This window comes from Cnephaeus nilssonii (genome assembly GCF_951640355.1).
Source record: "Cnephaeus nilssonii genome assembly, chromosome: 15".
Lineage (NCBI taxonomy): Eukaryota > Metazoa > Chordata > Mammalia > Chiroptera > Vespertilionidae > Cnephaeus > Cnephaeus nilssonii.
Genome location: NC_137086.1, coordinates 15,252,624 through 15,270,845, shown reverse-complemented (window position 1 = coordinate 15,270,845; position 18,222 = coordinate 15,252,624). Strand labels below are relative to the sequence as shown.

The window sequence follows — 18,222 nt, the reverse complement described above, 5'->3', positions numbered from 1 at the left end:
AAATATAAAAAGAGGTGACATTTGAACGGAGTCTGCAAAGAGGAGTGAGATGATGGAAGGAAGAGATTGTAGACATTGAAAGCAGCATGTGCAAGGTGCTGGCGGGGTAGCTCAGTTGGTTAGAGTGTAGTCTCAAATAGCCAAAGTTGCAGGTTCGATCTCCGGTCAGGACACATACAAGAATCAACCAATGAATGCATCAATATGTAGAAGAACAAATGAGAATTAAAAAAAAACACTGCTTCACACCTACTTCCTCTTCTCTTCCCTCTCTCAGAAATAGCAAGCTGTGGCTTATTTCTCTTATTTTATCGTCCTCTTGTGTTCCACTCATCAATTAGCAGTAGGGAATTAATTTGGCATTATAGATTGTAATAAAAAAATACTTATTGAATACAACCCCCGTACTTTTTCAGATGAAGCCATTGAGGACAAGACATGACCTAAGTTACATAGGTCATAAGCAAACGTGCTATAAGCTTAACCCCCATCCATCCCATCGATAACCTTAATAGTCAGGCCTCAGGAATTGAAACACACTTTACAGAAATAAAAAATACTTACTTAATTTCAATTAGCATATACGTAATACAAAGAGCAAATGCTCCTGCAAGATCAATCAAAACAAATGGATTCATTCGGGGAAGGAAGACACTGCTAAGTCCTGGAATAATTCCACACACGCTATGAGTAAAACAAACAAGAGTATTCATTAGCTAGTAGAACTTATGTGATACTGATGAAAATCTTATAAAGATGACTTGTCTTTTAATATCATATATCTTTTAAAGAAAGCAGAGGATTTGGCAGCAAAGCTCACTCATAAAGATCTCTCTTATCTCATCAATTAAAACGAAAAAGGAAGAATAAGAATCTGATCTGTGAGATTCATATATTGACCTCAGCAATGAATCGTGTAAGTTCCCATGACATACGCATTTCTTGTGCATTCCTTGAAAATCATGTATATCATGAAACCCCGTAACATCTTACCTTCGACTAAGATCTGCAACATGCTCTTGAAGCCAACTTGTACTGGCAGCTTTAAGAAGAAAATACTAAATTACCTATATAGAAGAAATCACTACCAAAAATACTTCATTTCTTTAATGTTCAAAGTAAGTTTGGCAACAATCCACCTAACATTACAAAAGGACATGTTACTCCTCAAATATAGAACTTTTCCCTCTTTTACGCCTTTAAGATACTAAATCAAAAGCAGTTTTGAATACAATATATAGTTGACCTGAAGGAATTAATGAAGTTACACATATCATTACTATTAATTTGAAGTTTTAAAGGCTCTTTATACTGTGAAGCATAAGAAGTTTTCTAACCAGTGTGTTGAAATGGGTTATAAGTACAACAATTATTAATTCCCTCAGTTCTCAGAAAGGCCAGGTGGGGGTCTGGCTACACCCAAAGACACCTATTAGGTAGTGTCCCGGACAAGCAGCCTCCAGGCTCAAGTTTCCTCTTACAGTTACCCCAGGTGCTAAGAATATTCATTTTTAATGTATACTCTGATAAAAAAGAAAAAAGACTGCCAAACCTTACACAAAAGCCACTCTACTGGTAGAACAGTTCAGAGCAGCTCCAGATGCCAGAATACCTGACTTCAAATCCCATCTCTCCCTTCCCTAGATGTATGGCCTGCCACAGGCTTCAGTGTAAAATGAAAACATTAAAATAATTTATCTCATATGGTTATAGGGAGAAATGGGTTATTCTATGTCAAGCATTTAGCACAATGCCTAGTAGATACTATTTTCCACTCAAATTTTAGCTAACATCACAAATCATGATGTTTCTGGGAACTTTCATTTCCAACTAATGAAAATACAAACGAGATAACGTTTTTGGAAATGAGTTTGGTAATATATATCAAAGCTTTTAAAAATACTGTATTTTTAATCCATTTATAATTTATCTCCGGGAATTCATCCTACATGCATACAAGAAATTTAATACAGCCCTGGCCGGTTTGGCTCAGTGGATAGAGCGTCGGCCTGCGAACTGAAGGGTCCCAGGTTCGATTCCGGGCAAGGGCACATGCCTGGGTTGTGGGCTTGATCCCTCATGGGGGACTTGCGGAAGACAGCCGATCCATGATTCTCTCTCATCATGGATGTTTCTATCTCTCTCTCCCTCTTCCTTCCTCTCTGAAATCAATAAACATATATTAAAAAAAAAGAAAAGAAATTTAATACAAAAAAGCTGATCAGAGCATTATTTGTAAAAAGTAAAGTTGGGAATATATAGGAATAGACTAATGTTTAAAAATATTCATATGACAAAATATTATGAAAATATTATTTTTCTTTTCTTTTAACAGGAAAAAATCAAAGTTTAATACATGTACATGGAGAATTCATAGACATGATAAATCTATGAAAATCCTAAACACAGTGAGGCAACACTGGATAGATAAGACATTTTTGGACAAAGGGGAAAGGAGGGAAGTGGAATATTACCTTTCAGAAGTGAGAATGGGCAATTTATAGGTAGTTGAAGAGAGGAACACAGGTGGCATGCAAAACCTTGGGAGGTGACTCAGAAACAATGGGACACAGTGGGTATCTAATTAACAAAGCCATGCCTGAAACCCTCCTATTTAACAGACTTAATTCAAATTAGGCTGAGGTGCCATCCTAAATTCTCTTTCCTGAAGCAGTTTTATCAGCCTGAACCTTTAGGGCAGGAAAGGGAGAGGGTCAAAGGTTCTTTCTGAGTCTTTTGTTTCTTAATAAGCAGCTTAAATCAATATCCCAAAAGCAGGGAAGCATTTTTTTCTCCAGACACTGTTAATTGGAAGGAAAAAAAGGCATAAAATTTTAAATCCATACAATTATAGGTATGCAAAGATATGTATATGTGCATAAAAAATGAAAGGGTAAAATACAAAGGTTAACAGTTGTTATTTCAGGGTCATGATATTATCAGTATTCTTTTTGATCTTTACAAAGGGATCAGATTGCTTCTAAATCTCGGAATCTTTTTAAAATTTCTGAAGTGAGCATGATACTATTTCAACAATTTGCAAATTCTAAATAATTCTGGCTCTGGCTAGTGTGCTCAGTGGTTAGAGCATTGACCCACACAAAAAAGGGTCTCAGGTTTGATTCCCTGTCAAAGACACATACCTGGGTTTCCGGTTAGCTCCCTTGGTTAGCTCCCATCCCTAGTCTGGGCTTGTGTAGGAGACAACCAATCAATGTGTTTCTCTTTCTCTCCCCTCTCTCCCTCCCTCCCATCCACTCTCTGAAAAGCAATGGGAAAAAAATTCTCAGGTGAGGATTAACCAAAAATAAATACATAAATAAATAAATCTGGTCATCACAAGTATTATTAATTTTCAAGTTCATGCAGTAAACTCTAAAACTCTCACTCATACAAATATAACTCATACTTTATGACATTAACAAAGTCGTTTAAATTTGAATGGGCATTTCAGAAAGTTTTCTTCTTGGTTATCCTGGTGTTCAAGCCCGTGAGACCTAAAAAGACCCGTCTCTGCTTTAAAATGTAGGTCTGTGCCCATGGCCCACTTTTGTTTATACCTCATCTCTTCATCAATCACTGGTTAACCCTTTACACCGCAGAAGTAAAATAACCAGTCTGAATTTGTAAAGACTTAAAAATAAAAGAATACTTCAAGATAAAAAACTTTTGTTACATGAAAATATGCCAGCCCACCTACCACTGCCAAAGAGAAGCACCTGAGAACTTATTTAATTACTAGAGGCCCGATGCACAAAGATTCGTGCAAGAACAGACCTTCCTTCCCCTGGCTGCTGGCACCGCCTTCACTCTGGCACGGAGCCGCATTTCCACCTTCAAAGGCTGCCCAGAGGCCAGGAGCAGCTGGGGCGGTGCGGAACACCTGCATCCCGCCCCGCCTCCACCGCTCAGTGCCTGCATATGCAAATTAACCCACAATCTTTGTTGGGTTAATTTGCATACTCACTCCTGATTGGCTGGTGGGTGTTGTAAAGGTATGGTCAATTTGCATCTTACTCTTTTATTAGTGTAGATTGGGATTAAATTATTTTCAATGAGCACATCAACTATTCTAAATATCATGAAGCTCAGAATGCTTGCAATACACTTTCAGTAGGTAGGTTATACATACAAAATCTCATTCATGTTATTTGATAAATGTAATTTTTCATCATATTTAATTAATTAAAATGTTTTTATTGACTTCTTTTAGAGAGAGAGGAAGGGAGAGGATAGAGAGTTAGAAACATTGATTGGTTGCCCCCTACTGGGGATGAAGCCCCAAACCTGGGCATGTGCCTGACCGGGAATTGAACCAGTGACCTTTTGGTTCATGGGTCCACATTCAACCACTGAGCCACACTAGCTGGGCACATTTTATTTAATATATGTTAATCTTACCTGTTTTTAAGTAATAAAGCTTGAAGTAATTAGATTTTGTTTTATAATTCCCTGCTTAAAGAAAACTTGAAAACATTTGTGGTAGTTCTCTCTTCTCTTCAGAATGTATTTTCTCATTGACTTATAAGTTAATGAAACAAACAAAAGACTTGTTTTTATGAGATTAATTAAATTTTTTATTAAAGGCAAAAATCATACCTTCTGAGACATAAGCAAAAGGTTTATTCCGAATAGAAAGCATCGTGAATAGGTTGAATGAAAGAGCCACAAAAGTACCAACTAATAATCTTCCCCTAAAAAAGAACAATAACATTCACCATTATTTTTTTCTTGGTAATAACAATATGTAATTTCGGCATGTAGAGAGACTAAGAAAGAAATGGGAAGGCAGAGTGGCCTGCTTCTATGGTTTGGTATTAGCAGAGCCAGAATCTGAACTTGGTTTCTAGCCCTTATAACCCATGTGCTGTCTACTGTTGCTCCACCCTACACAGGACAAAAAAAGACTCTTAGCATTAACACTATCTTCTTACAAGTAACTGCTGTTATAAATGTGTATAAATGCTAATGGCATTTGGTTTATAGTACACTGGACAGGTCAGACTGTCCTGAATTAAAATAACCAAAAACAGGTGAAGTCCAAATAGTTGGCAACTATATGGGAAATAATAACAATTTCTACAGGTGCTACTGAAAGATTTTGAGAATCAAATTATAGAAGACCAGACGGGACAGGCTCAGTGTGTTGCCCTGGGCCTGGAAATAATGGGGGACCTGAAGCCATGGTAGAGAGGCCTCCCTCTGCAGTACAACGGCTTGGGAACAGTAAGGGTGAAAAGAAGGAATCTTGGGATTTGGAGATTTTGTTTGTGCAATACCAATGAAATGAATTCTGCCATTCTCTGAACTCTAATATTGGCCAAAGTAACAGCTATTTAATAATATACCAATTAAGTTAGTAATAGTAAATTATATGTTATGTCAAAAGCAAAATCTTACGTGTGTATCTCGGGCTGCTCCAAAAAGCGTTCTACACTAAAAGAAAGAAATAATGTATTAAATAAGTCCTATAAATTATAAAATTAAAAAGCTTTATTAGACATATTATTAACCCAATAAATTCACAAAATCTTTAATATGATAACCAACTGTCATTAGCAATAATAAGGCAAGGAGACTCATTATCCGCGATATGTAATGTCAATCTTTCTCTACCAGACCTGTTTCAATGGGTTTGTAGTACTAAGCATTACAGCACATCTCACTGAATCCTTTCTTTCATTCAAGCCTACCTATAATTGGATTCAGTAGCCTCAAAGGTCATAAAAGAGGGTGAAAAAGAGGGAGAAGTAGTCTAAAATATGAAGAAACTGTACTATCAAAACTCCAGCACTGCTCGTCTTAATTTGTATACCCTATAAACCAGACTGTCTCTCACTGGATTCTTTAAGTTCCCAAAGGTAGCACAGATGGAATTTAGAATGACAGTAACATCATACACAAATGTACCTTTCTTTTAATATAAAGAGAGCTCCCAACTGTGCCAAGACTGTGGAGGCAAACACAGCCAGGACTTCTAATCTTTCAAATCTGAAATCAGAAAGTTCATTAGGTCAGCATAATTCTTTCAATTCACAAAGCAGTACCTTTAGAATACATTTACATTCATGTATTCACTCATTCAATATACTAGTACATATGTGCTTACTATAAGCCAACCATGGTTAGAACAGACTATGGAGTTTCTAAAATAAACATACAGATAAAAAGAGTGCCTATTTGTACAACATATATTCCCAGGACCCACTTATGGCTCTTATATTTCTGGAAATAACTATTATCTAATTAACAGCTAACATTTAATTGACTCATCTCATATTAGATAAGGTCAAAGTGCTTAACATATTACCTCATTTTACCTCCCAACACCTTATGAGGGTTACTTTATCCACTTAAAAAAAAAAGAGAGAGATAAGAAACTTGAAACACGAAGAGAAAAAGTAACTGTTTAGAGTCAGATAACTAACAAGTTGAGGAGTCAGGTTTTCAAACTCCGGCACTCTGGCTCCAAAGTTCATAATTTTAACCATTTATTATACACATAATTACTAAATTATCAAAGTCCCCGTTTTCCCCCCAAACTAGTTTTGAGTTGGATTTCTGTCACTTAACAACAAAAAGACTTGGCTCAGAGTCACAGATTTCCAAATACAGATATCTATACCTGACAATTGATTATCATAGTAATAATCCAACTCTATCAAATTTCAGTGACACTTATATCTTCATTTTGTATTAACATCTTTTGTTGACTTTGTCCCACTGTTTAAGTAGAAACAAAACAAAACAAAAACAATCCTAATTTTGTTCAAAAGAACATAATTCCAATGAATGATATAATGAAGATGAAGAGTAAGTTTGTTCCAAGAATTTTTTATTTTTCTCTTTCTTTTTAAAAAAAAAATATTTTACTGATTTTTTACAGAGAGGAAGGGAGAGGGATAGAGAGTCAGAAACATCAATGAGAGAGAAACATCGATCAGCTGCCTCCTGCACACCCCCTACTGGGGATGTGTCTGCAGCCAAGGTACATGCCCTTGACCGGAATAGAACCTGGGACCCTTCAGTCTGCAGGTCGACGCTCTATCCACTGAGCAAACTGGTCAGGGCTGGTCCAAGAATTTCTTTACCAAAGTAAAATTCTTTTTTCAAATTGTTCCCTTAAATTGAAAGAACTCATATTTTTCATATATATATGGATATATAAACATATATATACACATATACATACATATACATACATACATACATATATATATGTTTCAGAGAGGAAGGGAGAGGGAGAGAGATAGAAACACCGATGATGAGAGAGAATCATCAACCAGTTGTCTCTCACATGCCCCCTACTGGGGACCGAGCCCACAACCTGGACATGTGCCCTAACTGGGAATTGAACTGTGACCTCCTCGTTCATAGGTCTATGGTCAACAACTGAGCCACACGGGCTGGGCTCTAATACATATTTTTTAAAACCTCTAATATAAAAGACTATCTTCCAACTTTCAGTATTTTCTAAAACTATAGAAACAGAAAACTCAAATTCTTTAGTCCATTGCTATAAAAAAACCCAGTCTTAATATAAAAATCCATCTTTACCACTGCATTTATGTTAAAATACATCACATTTACTTTAACATCTAGAAGACACTCTTACATGAAAACCCTCTGTACTTTCCTTTTTAAAAATTTTTTATTTTTTATTGATTTCAGAGAGAAAGGGAGAGGGGGAGAGAGATAGAAAAAGCAATGGTGAGAGAGAATCATTGACTGGCTGCCTCCTGCACGCCCCCTACCGGGGATTGAGTCCACTACCCAGGCATGTGCCCTTGACTGGAATAGAACCCAGGACCCTTCAGTCTGCAGGTCGATGCTCTATCCACTGAGCCAAACCATCTAGGGCTCCTCTGTACTTTCTATAACTAAAATGAGATTCTCCAGCCTGGTCAGTGTGGCTCAGTGGTTGAGCATCAACCTATGAACCAGGAAGTCATAGTTCTATTCCTGGTCAGGGCACATGCCCAGGTTGCAGGCTCGATTTCCAGTGGGGGGCATGCAGGAGGCAGCCAATCAATGATTCTCTCTCATCATTGATGTTTCTATCCCTCTCTCCCTTCCTCCCTGAAATCAATAAAAATATATTTAATAAATAAAAAAAAAATGAGATTCCCCAAAACTAAAGAACTTAATTAGAAAATTCTATATTTGTTTTATAAAATAGAAAATAACATAATGTAAACATTTTAATATGACAAATTTAAATATTCATGTTTCTTATCTAGAATCCACTTGCAAGATCTTTTTTATCTACTTTCACTATTTGATTATTCCACTACGCAGGCAGCATTTGTTTTCTAGAACTAGTCTAGCTAGCTCTTTATTGCCTAACTAGAGGCCAGATGCACAAAATTCGTGCAAGGGGCTCAGCTCTCCCAGCCCCAGCTGCCTTAGCCCTCGCAGCCACCACAGCCCCGGCTTTGTCCAGAAGGTCGTCTGGATGGTAGTTCTGCTATTCGGCTGTCGGGTCTAATTAGCATATTATGCTTTTATTATTATAGAGCTTTTATTATTATAGATATAACTATTATTTTAATAGCAATAAGTTAGCAGAAAATAAAATAATTTGAACTTACCCAAATGAATAGACAGGGCTGGGTTTCCTCATCATTACCCAGTAACTTATTAAACATGTCATTAAACTAAGTAAAAAGGAAAATAAATTTAGTGTTAGATCTACAACTAGAAGAGAATATGCAGAAAGAAATTAAATTTTCAGAATTCCTAAATTGCTGAAAGTTATCAGTATTTATACAGACTAAATTAACTTATTTAATAAGTTATAATCTATTCACAATGAACATCCTAATACATGGCAGTTTTAACATGTGGAGAAACTGAAAGAGGATGATACATCATCAAGTCAGTTAAAGAGAATCTAAATCCATACCTTCTCTGCTCAATAACTTATCCACCCTAAATAATTTTCATAACTGAGCATGTAAAAAATGACAAAGTAATAATAATAGTAATATATTTCATTCTAGGCATATACAATAAATCTTAACTTTCATATACTTTATTTAATCTTTGATAAAATGTAAGCTAAATATTAACAACACCTTGACAATATTCTGGATGGGACAAAATGATGTTCATTTTTTAAGTAAGTGGAGATTTACTCTAAAACAACTTACCACATGTAAATTTCAGTAATTCAATTCAGATGGTTTTAGACCAATCAAGTGGACTTAATTATGTGATTAATGTAAAGACACCCTTATGACATATTTGTATGGCATGGATCTTGAAGATATAAAGGTATTTTGCAACACTTATATGGAAATATGAAAAGCCCCATGGAGCAGGGAGCCAATAGATTGTCTCTCTAGCTCATAATTACTCACTTCTTGGCTACTAATGCTCCTCATTTGTCTCTCCATATACAGTTACAGTGGGACCTGATATGTTCTTATGTGACCCTGCATCCTAGCCACAGCTGACTCACCCACAGGGAGGCACTGAAGCATCTGATCTAATGCCAGGATATTATCTTTTCTGTTGCTATGTAAATGGGATATTTTCTTCCAGTATTTATGCTAATTTGTTTGTATATATGTTCTATATTGATCATTTTACTTATTTCACAGATTACTTTTCTTTAAGTAAAGAAAGCAGTGTAACAAATTCTCTATTAGCTTCAAAATATTAGATTTTTTAAAACTTACCTAAATAGATCAAAAATGGTCAGGTAAGTATAGGCAGTTAAAGCTGCAAAACAATGAAAATGTTACTGAATCCATTGCTAAGAAATATAGCAAATCACAAAAATTGTTCATTACCTCCCTGTACCATAAAAATTTGAGTCATTCATTAATTGCATAATTTGCCAAATTATTTAGTAAATTTGATTAATACATGTAGTCAAAGTTAGTACAAAAGCTTCCTTTAGAACCTAATTTCTCCATTGGAAAAATAAAGCAGTATATGCTCAAAAGACCTGTGACCACATTTTTTTGCCTTCTTCTGTCATCTGAGTACTGTTTAAAATATATTCTTTGAGTAGCAGGATGAAAAACCATGGTACATAAAAATATAAGAGGTCAAGACACAATAAAAAAATTACATGTTTCTCCTTTAAAAAAAATCCAATTAAGTCTCAAAATTCTACTTATAAACTGCATAGACCAAAGTACGAATATATCACAATAAGAAGAAATCTCAATTTTTCAAATAGATTTAAAGTATTTTAAAAAATATAGCTCATTCCAAAAGATAATGCCTAATAATTGAGCAAAACAAGTTTTCAAAGCAATTTTCATATAGATTTTCCCATTTAAATGTTTTGAGTTATATTTTAGAATAATATATTCTAGGTAAAGGAAGCTGTACCTTTACAAAAAATCAGAATCATAAGTCCTGGCTGGGTAGCTCAATTAGTTACAGCATCATCCTGACACACCAAGGTTGTGGGTTCTATCCCCAATCAGGGAACATGTAAGTGGAACAATAAATTGATGTTTCTCTATCTATTTCCCTTCCTCTCTCTCGCAAATCAATTTTAAAAATCAGAATAATAAAAGTGGCCCGGTCAGTGTTGCTCAGTGGTTGAGCGTTAATCTATGAATCAGGTCACGGTTCAATTCCTGGTTAGGGCCTGGGTTGCAGGCTTGATCCCCACTGAGGGGGGCAGAGGTGAGTGTGCAGGAAGCAGCTGATCAATGATTCTCTCTCATGGTTGATGTTTCTATCTCTCTCTCTCTCCCCCTTCCTCTCTGAAATCAATAAAAATAAAATAAATAAATAAAAGAATACAAGTGAAAACTAGTAATTAACACAATAAAAAGTAAGATTGGTGACATACCTATACTATTAGTGGAACTGCACCACATAAGCAGGAAGCCAGTACATGTTAAGTTTATTGCACCAAAGAGCAATATCTTCCAGGACTGTGAAAAAGAAAATCATTCTTATTTGCATACTGCTGATAAATTTCACCGAATCTGTTCAAGTTGCTATAATTCATACTTCTAATAGTCAAAGGAATAAGTGCAACTTACTTCAAATGTCAAAGTGTCACGTTTTCTAAATTTATCAAAATTATCGTTAACCAAGTTGCATATATTATAACATATAAATGTAAAAGAATAATTCCAAAAGGGGAATTATTCATGAAAAAAATAAATTCTAAACCCTAGTCAGTTTGACTCAGTGGATAGAGCGTAGGACTGTGGACTAAAGGGTCCCAGGTTCGACTTCGGTCAAGGGCATGTACCTCGGTTGCAGGCTTGATCCCTGACCCCAGACGGGGTGAGTGCAGGAGATAGCCAATCGATGTGTCTCTCTCACATCGATGTTTCTCTCTCTCTGTCTCTTCCCCTCTCTTCTACTCTCTATAAAAACCAATGGAAAAAATATCTTCAGGTGAGGATTTACAAAAATAAAATCCTATATAATAAAAGGCTAATGTGCAAATTTTCCCCTCAGGAATTTGACTGACAGGGAGTTCGACAGTTCGCTATGACATGCGCTGACCACCAGGGGAGCAGCGTGGAATGAAGATTCTGGCTGGCAGCGGGAAGGCCCCGATCAGCCCTGATCACAGGCCAGGCCTAGGGACCCTACCCATGCACGAATTTTGTGCACTGGGCCTCTAGTAAATTCATAAATACAAACATACATACATACATAAATTCTGACACATAAACTCAAGTATCATTTTGTTTCCATAAAAAAAGTACATAAAGACAGGGATAAAGCAAATGGAGCAAAAATGTAAGCAATTGTGAATCTGAGTATAGGGAATAAGGGAGTTCCTTATATTAATTTTGTAACTTTGAAATTACATCAAAATAAAGTTACCCATCCCTCCCCAAAGGGCAGTACTTATTTACCAAATAAATTATATGCAGTAGGACCACATAAGGGGGAAAGATTATCAGAGTTTGGAAGTTCATAGAAGACAGAGGACCTGAGATACACCTTGAAAATAGCTAGGAATTAATTAGAGGAAGAAGGAAGGGCATTCTAAAAATAAAGAAAGAAGAGATCAAGTGAAGTGTTTTCTATTTTTGTCCCACTCCACTCCCTACAAGGAAAGGAGACGTATGATTATTTTAAAGTAGAGTTGTAAGTAATTAGTGAGAAGGCAGTTATTTGGAAATATTAAAATTAAGCAGATATGCCCAGTTGGCGGGCTCAGTGGTTGAATGTTGACCTATGTAACAGGAGATCATGGCTCGATTCCCGATCAGGGCATATGCCCGGGTTGTGGTGGGATTAAGAGATTTCTATTTGCCTTAAAAATTACCTTTTTTTCAATGTCTTGTTTGTGCAAATATTAAAATTAGGTCAAGGAATAAAAATAACTTACCCTTCTGTCAGCTGCTACAAGTCCAAATTCCTGTAATAACTTTCCAAAAAAAGATCTTTGTGGTTTTCGAAAGAGATGAATTGTCCCCTTTAAAACAAACAAAAATATACAAATCAGTACTTAAATTATCTATTCTTCATAGTTCTGTGATGTAATATAGTAATAAAAACTAACATTTATTGAATGCTCAATACGTGTAACTTATTCTAGACACCTTACATATATTTATCTACTTAACTCTCACAATAATTCTATGAGAGGGAAAAATTTTTTAGTAAGTTTCCCAAGGGCACAATGATAGTAAATGGCTGATGAGAACTTCAAAGCCAGACATTTTAGCTCCAAACCATACTTCATTGGATAAGGCAATTTTGAACCAGAAAAGCAAAAAGTTTGTTCAATAACTCTACTGGAAAGAAAATATTACAATTTACCTAATCAAAACTTTACAGATGAAAGGGTTGTTAAAACTTACTATAGTGCCGAAACCGGTTTGGCTCAGTGGATAGAGCGTCGGCCTGCGGACTGAAAGGTCCCAGGTTCGATTCCGGTCAAGGGCATGTACCTTGGTTGCGGGCACATCCCCAGTAGGGGGTGTGCAAGAGGCAGCTGATCGATGTTTCTCTCTCATCGATGTTTCTAACTCTCTATCCCTCTCTCTTCCTCTCTGTAAAAAATCAATAAAATATATTTAAAACAAACAAACAAACAAACAAAAAAAACTTACTATAGTGAAGCCTCTGAGGTACTTTCTTAGGCATTCAAAGTACCTAACATCGGTGGCTCCTGCTAGCACATGGTTTGGGGCTAGCAGAGAAAGGGCCTGGCAGCAGGGTTACCAGTAAGAGAAGAGACTGAGTGGTGACTAGAGGGGGCTTAACTATTCCAGATCAGGAAACCATGTGGGAAAGCCTTAGCATAAAGGAGACTTCAAGCACACATGGAAAATTAGCTTAGGATTATGGCAGTATCCAACATCATGGGAGAAAATATGAGTTAATCAATAAACATTGCTTAGAAAAAGGTAAATCTGGGTCCTTACTATACCCCTTACTCTAATTTTTTTTTTTAAATATATTTTTTTAAATTGATTTTTTACAGAGAGGAAGGGAGAGGGATAGTGAGAAACATCAATGGGAGAGAAACATCGATTAGCCGCCTCCTGCACACCCCCTACCGGGGATGTGCCCGCAACCAAGGTACATGCCCTTGACCGGAATCGAACCCGGGACCTTTCAGTCCACAGGCCGACGCTCTATCCACTGAGCCAAACTGGTTTCGGCTAATTTTTTTTCTTTTTACATTTTTATTTAGATTTTTAAATTTGTATTGTTTTAAAATTAAAATACAAAACTACGAATGTAAAATTTTACAATCTTGGAGTTGGAGAAGACTTTTCTTTTTATTTATTTATTTATTTCAGAGAGGAAGGGAGAGGGAGAGATAAATTAATGATGAGAGAGAATCATCGATCGGCTGCCTCCTGCACACCCCCTACTGGGGATGGATCCTGCAACCTGGGCATGTGTCCCTGTGCGGAATCAAACTCGGGACCTTTCAGCCCACAGGCCCATGCTCTATCCACTGAGCCAAACCAGCTAAAGACTTTTCTTAATAGGACATAAAACCAAGAAGCTAGGAAGGAAAAAAATTGATCAGTTTTACTATAACTTTCACATTGGGAAGACAATACCCTAAATACAAACAAAAATCTGGAAAGATAAACTGTGGGGAAAAAAATCAAATGCAATTGTTTCTAGGGGGAAAAATCCTTCATAATTTTCAATGGTCATACATAATTTTATTGCTAAGTGCCACATTTGGGTTTAACAAAATACTTTCCTAGATGGTAAAGGTCATATTCACCTTAACAATATACTACATTTCTACTTCACTAAAGTTGTCCAATTTGACTCAAACACTGAAGCTCCATGGAAAGCAGTGGAACTGGGTATCAGATTAAAACTCGTTATATTTTCTCTACTTTATGTATGTTTGAAGTTTTCCATAATAAAAAAATAATAAAGTAAAAAGTACTTTATGTATAAAACCCTAAAGTGCTAAGCCAATTCAGTTGAAAAGAAAATATACTATTTTCCTTTGGAACAGTAATAAATGCTAATCAGGATACTCTGTTCTTAAAGAACTACGTGTGGAATATTTGGTTCCAAAGAGAATTCTGCTTACTACTGTTATCATTGGGCATCTTCTAACTTCAGTCCACCTTCAATTATTTAAGTTTTAAGTTAAGACAATGAATATGAATAAAACACAGGGGGCCATTTCTAATGTCAATCTGATATTGAAAATAAAAATCCTAACATTCAGGTCACTCCCAAATTATATTGGCTCTCCACTGCTATCAGGATAAACTTCAAATTTTAAAATCTGGAAATCATAGCTTTCAATGATTTAGCCTGTTTCTTTTCAGTTTTGTCTCTTGCTCCAGATAGGAATTCACAAGTCTAACTAGACAGGTGTACCTCATGTATGATGATTATACCACTTTCAAGTGAAAAGGCAAGACTTGTCTAGCGGTCCAGCCCAAGCTCTAATAGCCCTGTAACCCTTAGCAAGTTACTTGACCTGTTTCCTGATCAAATGAGAGTAATGTATAGTAGATTCAGAGTATTAGAGTAAGGCAGGATGTGCTCAATTGCCATGTTTCACTTCCTACATGAAGCCTTTGTAGATTATTCTAAACTACAGTGTCTTTTTTATGCTTACTTCGAACTTAACCATAGGATAGCCTTCATCTCGTCATCTTGCAATGTAATTTTTTAGTAACTGCACTAATGAAAAGGGTTATATTTCCTTTACATTTTCTAAGATAGCACTGTGCTTTACACATACATAGCATGTTTTTAATAATACATAATGAGGGACTGATAAGATTTCTTCCCAAAAACTTTAAAAATAAACCTTAAATGCTCTATTTCCCGGTATTACTGTTTCAAGCATAAAAATTCATTGCCAGTTACTTATTCAGTGTTTTATAAAACAAATATTTGTTGAAAACTTCCTCTGTACAAGGCTCTGTTAATAAGAGTGAATACATTGGTCCTGCTCTTAAAGAGCTTACAGTTTAGCCCTAACCAGTTTGGCTCAGTGGATAGAGCTTCGGCCTGCAGACTGAAGGGTCCCAAGTTCAATTCAGATCAAGGGCATGTACCCTGGTTGTGGGCACATCCCCAGTAGGGGGTGTGCAGGAGGCAGCTGATCGATGTTTCTTTTTTTCAAATATATTTTATTGATTCTTTACAGAGAGGAAGGGAGAGGGATAGAGAGTTAGAAACATCGATCAGCTGCCTCCTGCACACTCCCCACTAAGGATGTGCCCGCAACCAAGGTACATGCCTTGACTGGAATCGAACCTGGGACCCTTGAGTCCACAGGCCGATGCTCTATCCACTGAGCCAAACCAGTTAGGGCTGATCGATGTTTCTAACTCTCTATCTCTCTTCCTTCCTCTCTGTAAAAAAAATCAATAAAATATATATATTTTTTAAAAAGCTTACAGTCTAGAAAGTAAGAAAGACAAGTAAGTACCCAATTTTACCATAGTCTGGTAAGGGCTATAGATATTATTGGTATAAAGCCCCACATTATCACGGAAGCATAAAGGAGGCACCTACCAGAATCCTGACACATGGCAGAAAGGCTCATGAAAGAGACTAAATAACATGTAAGGGTTATACTGATAAGAATGGGGGTTGGAGATGAATGATTCTGGCAGGTAGAATAGCAAGTAAAATTAGGTGCAGAACTGCAAGCAGCTCCCTGTGGCTGGATTATAGATGTATGAATGAGTAAACAGAGGCTGTTAACAGTAAGACGCTTCACAACAGATGGCTTTGCAGGTCATGCTAAACGGTACTTTATCTTGAGGGCTATAGAAAAAAACTGAAGGACTTTAAGCAAGGGAGTGGCATAATCAAATTTTATAAATTTAACTCTGGCTGCATAGCGGTGTTCTGAAGAAGAGTGCAACTGGAGGCTATCTGGTCAGCCAAAAAGGTAAACGTTTACCCACTTTCTCTGTGAAAGGAGGGATTACAGGAAATTTCCAAAAGATAGAGGATGTGAACATTTCCCCAACCATATTCATTCAAGGAAAAAATTTAATGAGTGACAATGGCTTAGGTCCTTTTCTCACATGTAGGCTACCCACAAGGGGTCCAATAATTTTTTAAATAAAATGTTTTGTGCTTCTTTTGACCCTGAAGTCACAATCAACTGCTTATCTTTAGATAAAATTCAGAGTACTACATACTTGATTTCTACAAGCATGAAATGACAAATCCACCTAATAAGATTGAGCTTTAACACATCACCCACGCCTTAAGGTATTCTGGGGTTTACGATCACAGGGGGAAAAAAAAGCTGCCTGCCATTCGATGCTCTACCAACACCTTGACTTTCTCCACTCACTGGCCTTCTGCAAGTTACTATCTGGTCCTCAATAAAGGCAAGTTGCAGAGTGGGTTATCGGCCTCGATACGCTCCTCATCACCCTCTACTTATGCCATGGTTAGCGTCCCTGCTGTAAACATCACTATGACGGTCGTTTCTGCTGTGCACTTATTTTCCGATCTTTAGTCGGTGCTGTAGTCGCTGACGTCGGCAAAGACTTATTTGTATATGAAGGAAATCTCGGCAGGAGGAAGCCATCAACAGCCAGGAGCTGAAAGCTCGGCCTGGAGCCGCCCGGGACCACGGGGGCAAAGGAACAAGGTGAGGGAGCGCGGAGGCATCAGAGCTCTGGGGGAACTCTTTCGGGCGCCAGCCGCTTCTCCCGGGGGCCGAGCACAGCTCCGACGCCCCCTCCTCCGGGCAGCTGCGGCATTTCCGGGCAGCTGCAGGACGAGAGAAGGTAAGAGGATTACCTGCAGAAACCCTCCAGCCCCTCGGCCAACTCACCATGGTAAGGAGCGGCACCGCTCCCGCCGGAAGACGCTCTGGGAGCTGGTGTTTCCCTAGAGCGGAAGGGGTGGAGCGTCAGAGCCCGATTGGCTGCAAGCGAGGCGGGGACGGAAGTGCGCGCCCTGGCTTCCGGTTCCCACACCCCCTCTTCCACGCCGCCCTGGCGTTCCACAGAGGCGGAGGAGCCGGCTAGAGCGACTCCTAGCCTTTCAAGGAGTCGGGTGGAGGGTGAAGATCCGAAACAGCTAGATGTCAACCTCGGGTTGCATGCAGTTGTCCTTCTGTTTAATCCCTTCCGTATGGAGTGGTTTGACTTGACTTTCATGATAGTGCCGCTTTCGGAAATTACGTGCCAGTTATTTTGTAGCATGCTCCTGGGGTAAATTCAGGTTATACATCTTGGACAGGAATGCTACCGAGGTGATACTGCATTTTTCTCATTAAACCCATTATTGAAATTTGGCCCATTGATAATTTTCATCATTAGATTAAGGTGACATCTGCCATATTTTGCCACTAAAAAATATCTTTCCCTTTCTAATTAATATTTTGTGAAGGTGTACTTTTTCCTTTTTTAAAAAAACATTCTTATGTTTTGTTGTTGTTAATCCTCACCAGAGGGTATTTTTCCATTGATGTTTAGAGAGAGTGGAAGGAAGGGGGAGAGACACAGAGAGGGAAACATGGATGTGTGAGAGATACATTTTTTGGTTGCCTCCCCTATGTGCCCCCACTGGGGCTGGGGATTGAGCATGCAACCGAGGTGTATACCATTGACCAGAATCCAACCCTGGATTCTTCAGTCCGTGGGAGGACGCTCTATCCACTGAGCCAAACTGGCTAGGGCTGGAGATGTACTTTGAAACCATGTATATATCACATTCTTCTTTTTTTATAAATCCTCACTGGAGGACATTTTTTCATTGATTTTTAGAGAGTGGAAGAATGAAAGACAGAAACATAAATTGCCT

General features: G+C 37.5%; 1 protein-coding gene across 5 annotated transcripts in view; it reads right to left on the bottom strand.

The window, feature by feature from the left end:
- The window catches only part of SLC30A6 (solute carrier family 30 member 6), a 38,609-nt gene extending 21,310 nt beyond the window's left edge, over nt 1-17,299 (bottom strand). For 4 of the 5 annotated variants that reach the window (XR_013814638.1, XR_013814639.1, XR_013814640.1 and 1 more), the window contains exons 1-10: nt 17,249-17,299; nt 12,329-12,415; nt 10,820-10,904; nt 9,684-9,726; nt 8,592-8,657; nt 5,911-5,991; nt 5,401-5,436; nt 4,600-4,694; nt 994-1,042; nt 565-684 (exon numbers count right to left, since the gene is read on the bottom strand). Coding sequence is in view for 2 of the 5 variants with exons in the window: in XM_079792151.1 (XP_079648277.1) it covers nt 565-684; nt 994-1,042; nt 4,600-4,694; nt 5,401-5,436; nt 5,911-5,991; nt 8,592-8,657; nt 9,684-9,726; nt 10,820-10,904; nt 12,329-12,415; nt 17,249-17,251 (665 nt within the window). In the remaining 3 variants the exon portion in view is untranslated. Of the gene's footprint in view, nt 1-564; nt 685-993; nt 1,043-4,599; nt 4,695-5,400; nt 5,437-5,910; nt 5,992-8,591; nt 8,658-9,683; nt 9,727-10,819; nt 10,905-12,328; nt 12,416-12,803; nt 12,897-17,248 lie in introns of those variants that run through there. The other variant, XM_079792152.1, reaches the window with a different exon arrangement.
- Between the last annotated feature and the right edge of the window lie 923 nt (nt 17,300-18,222).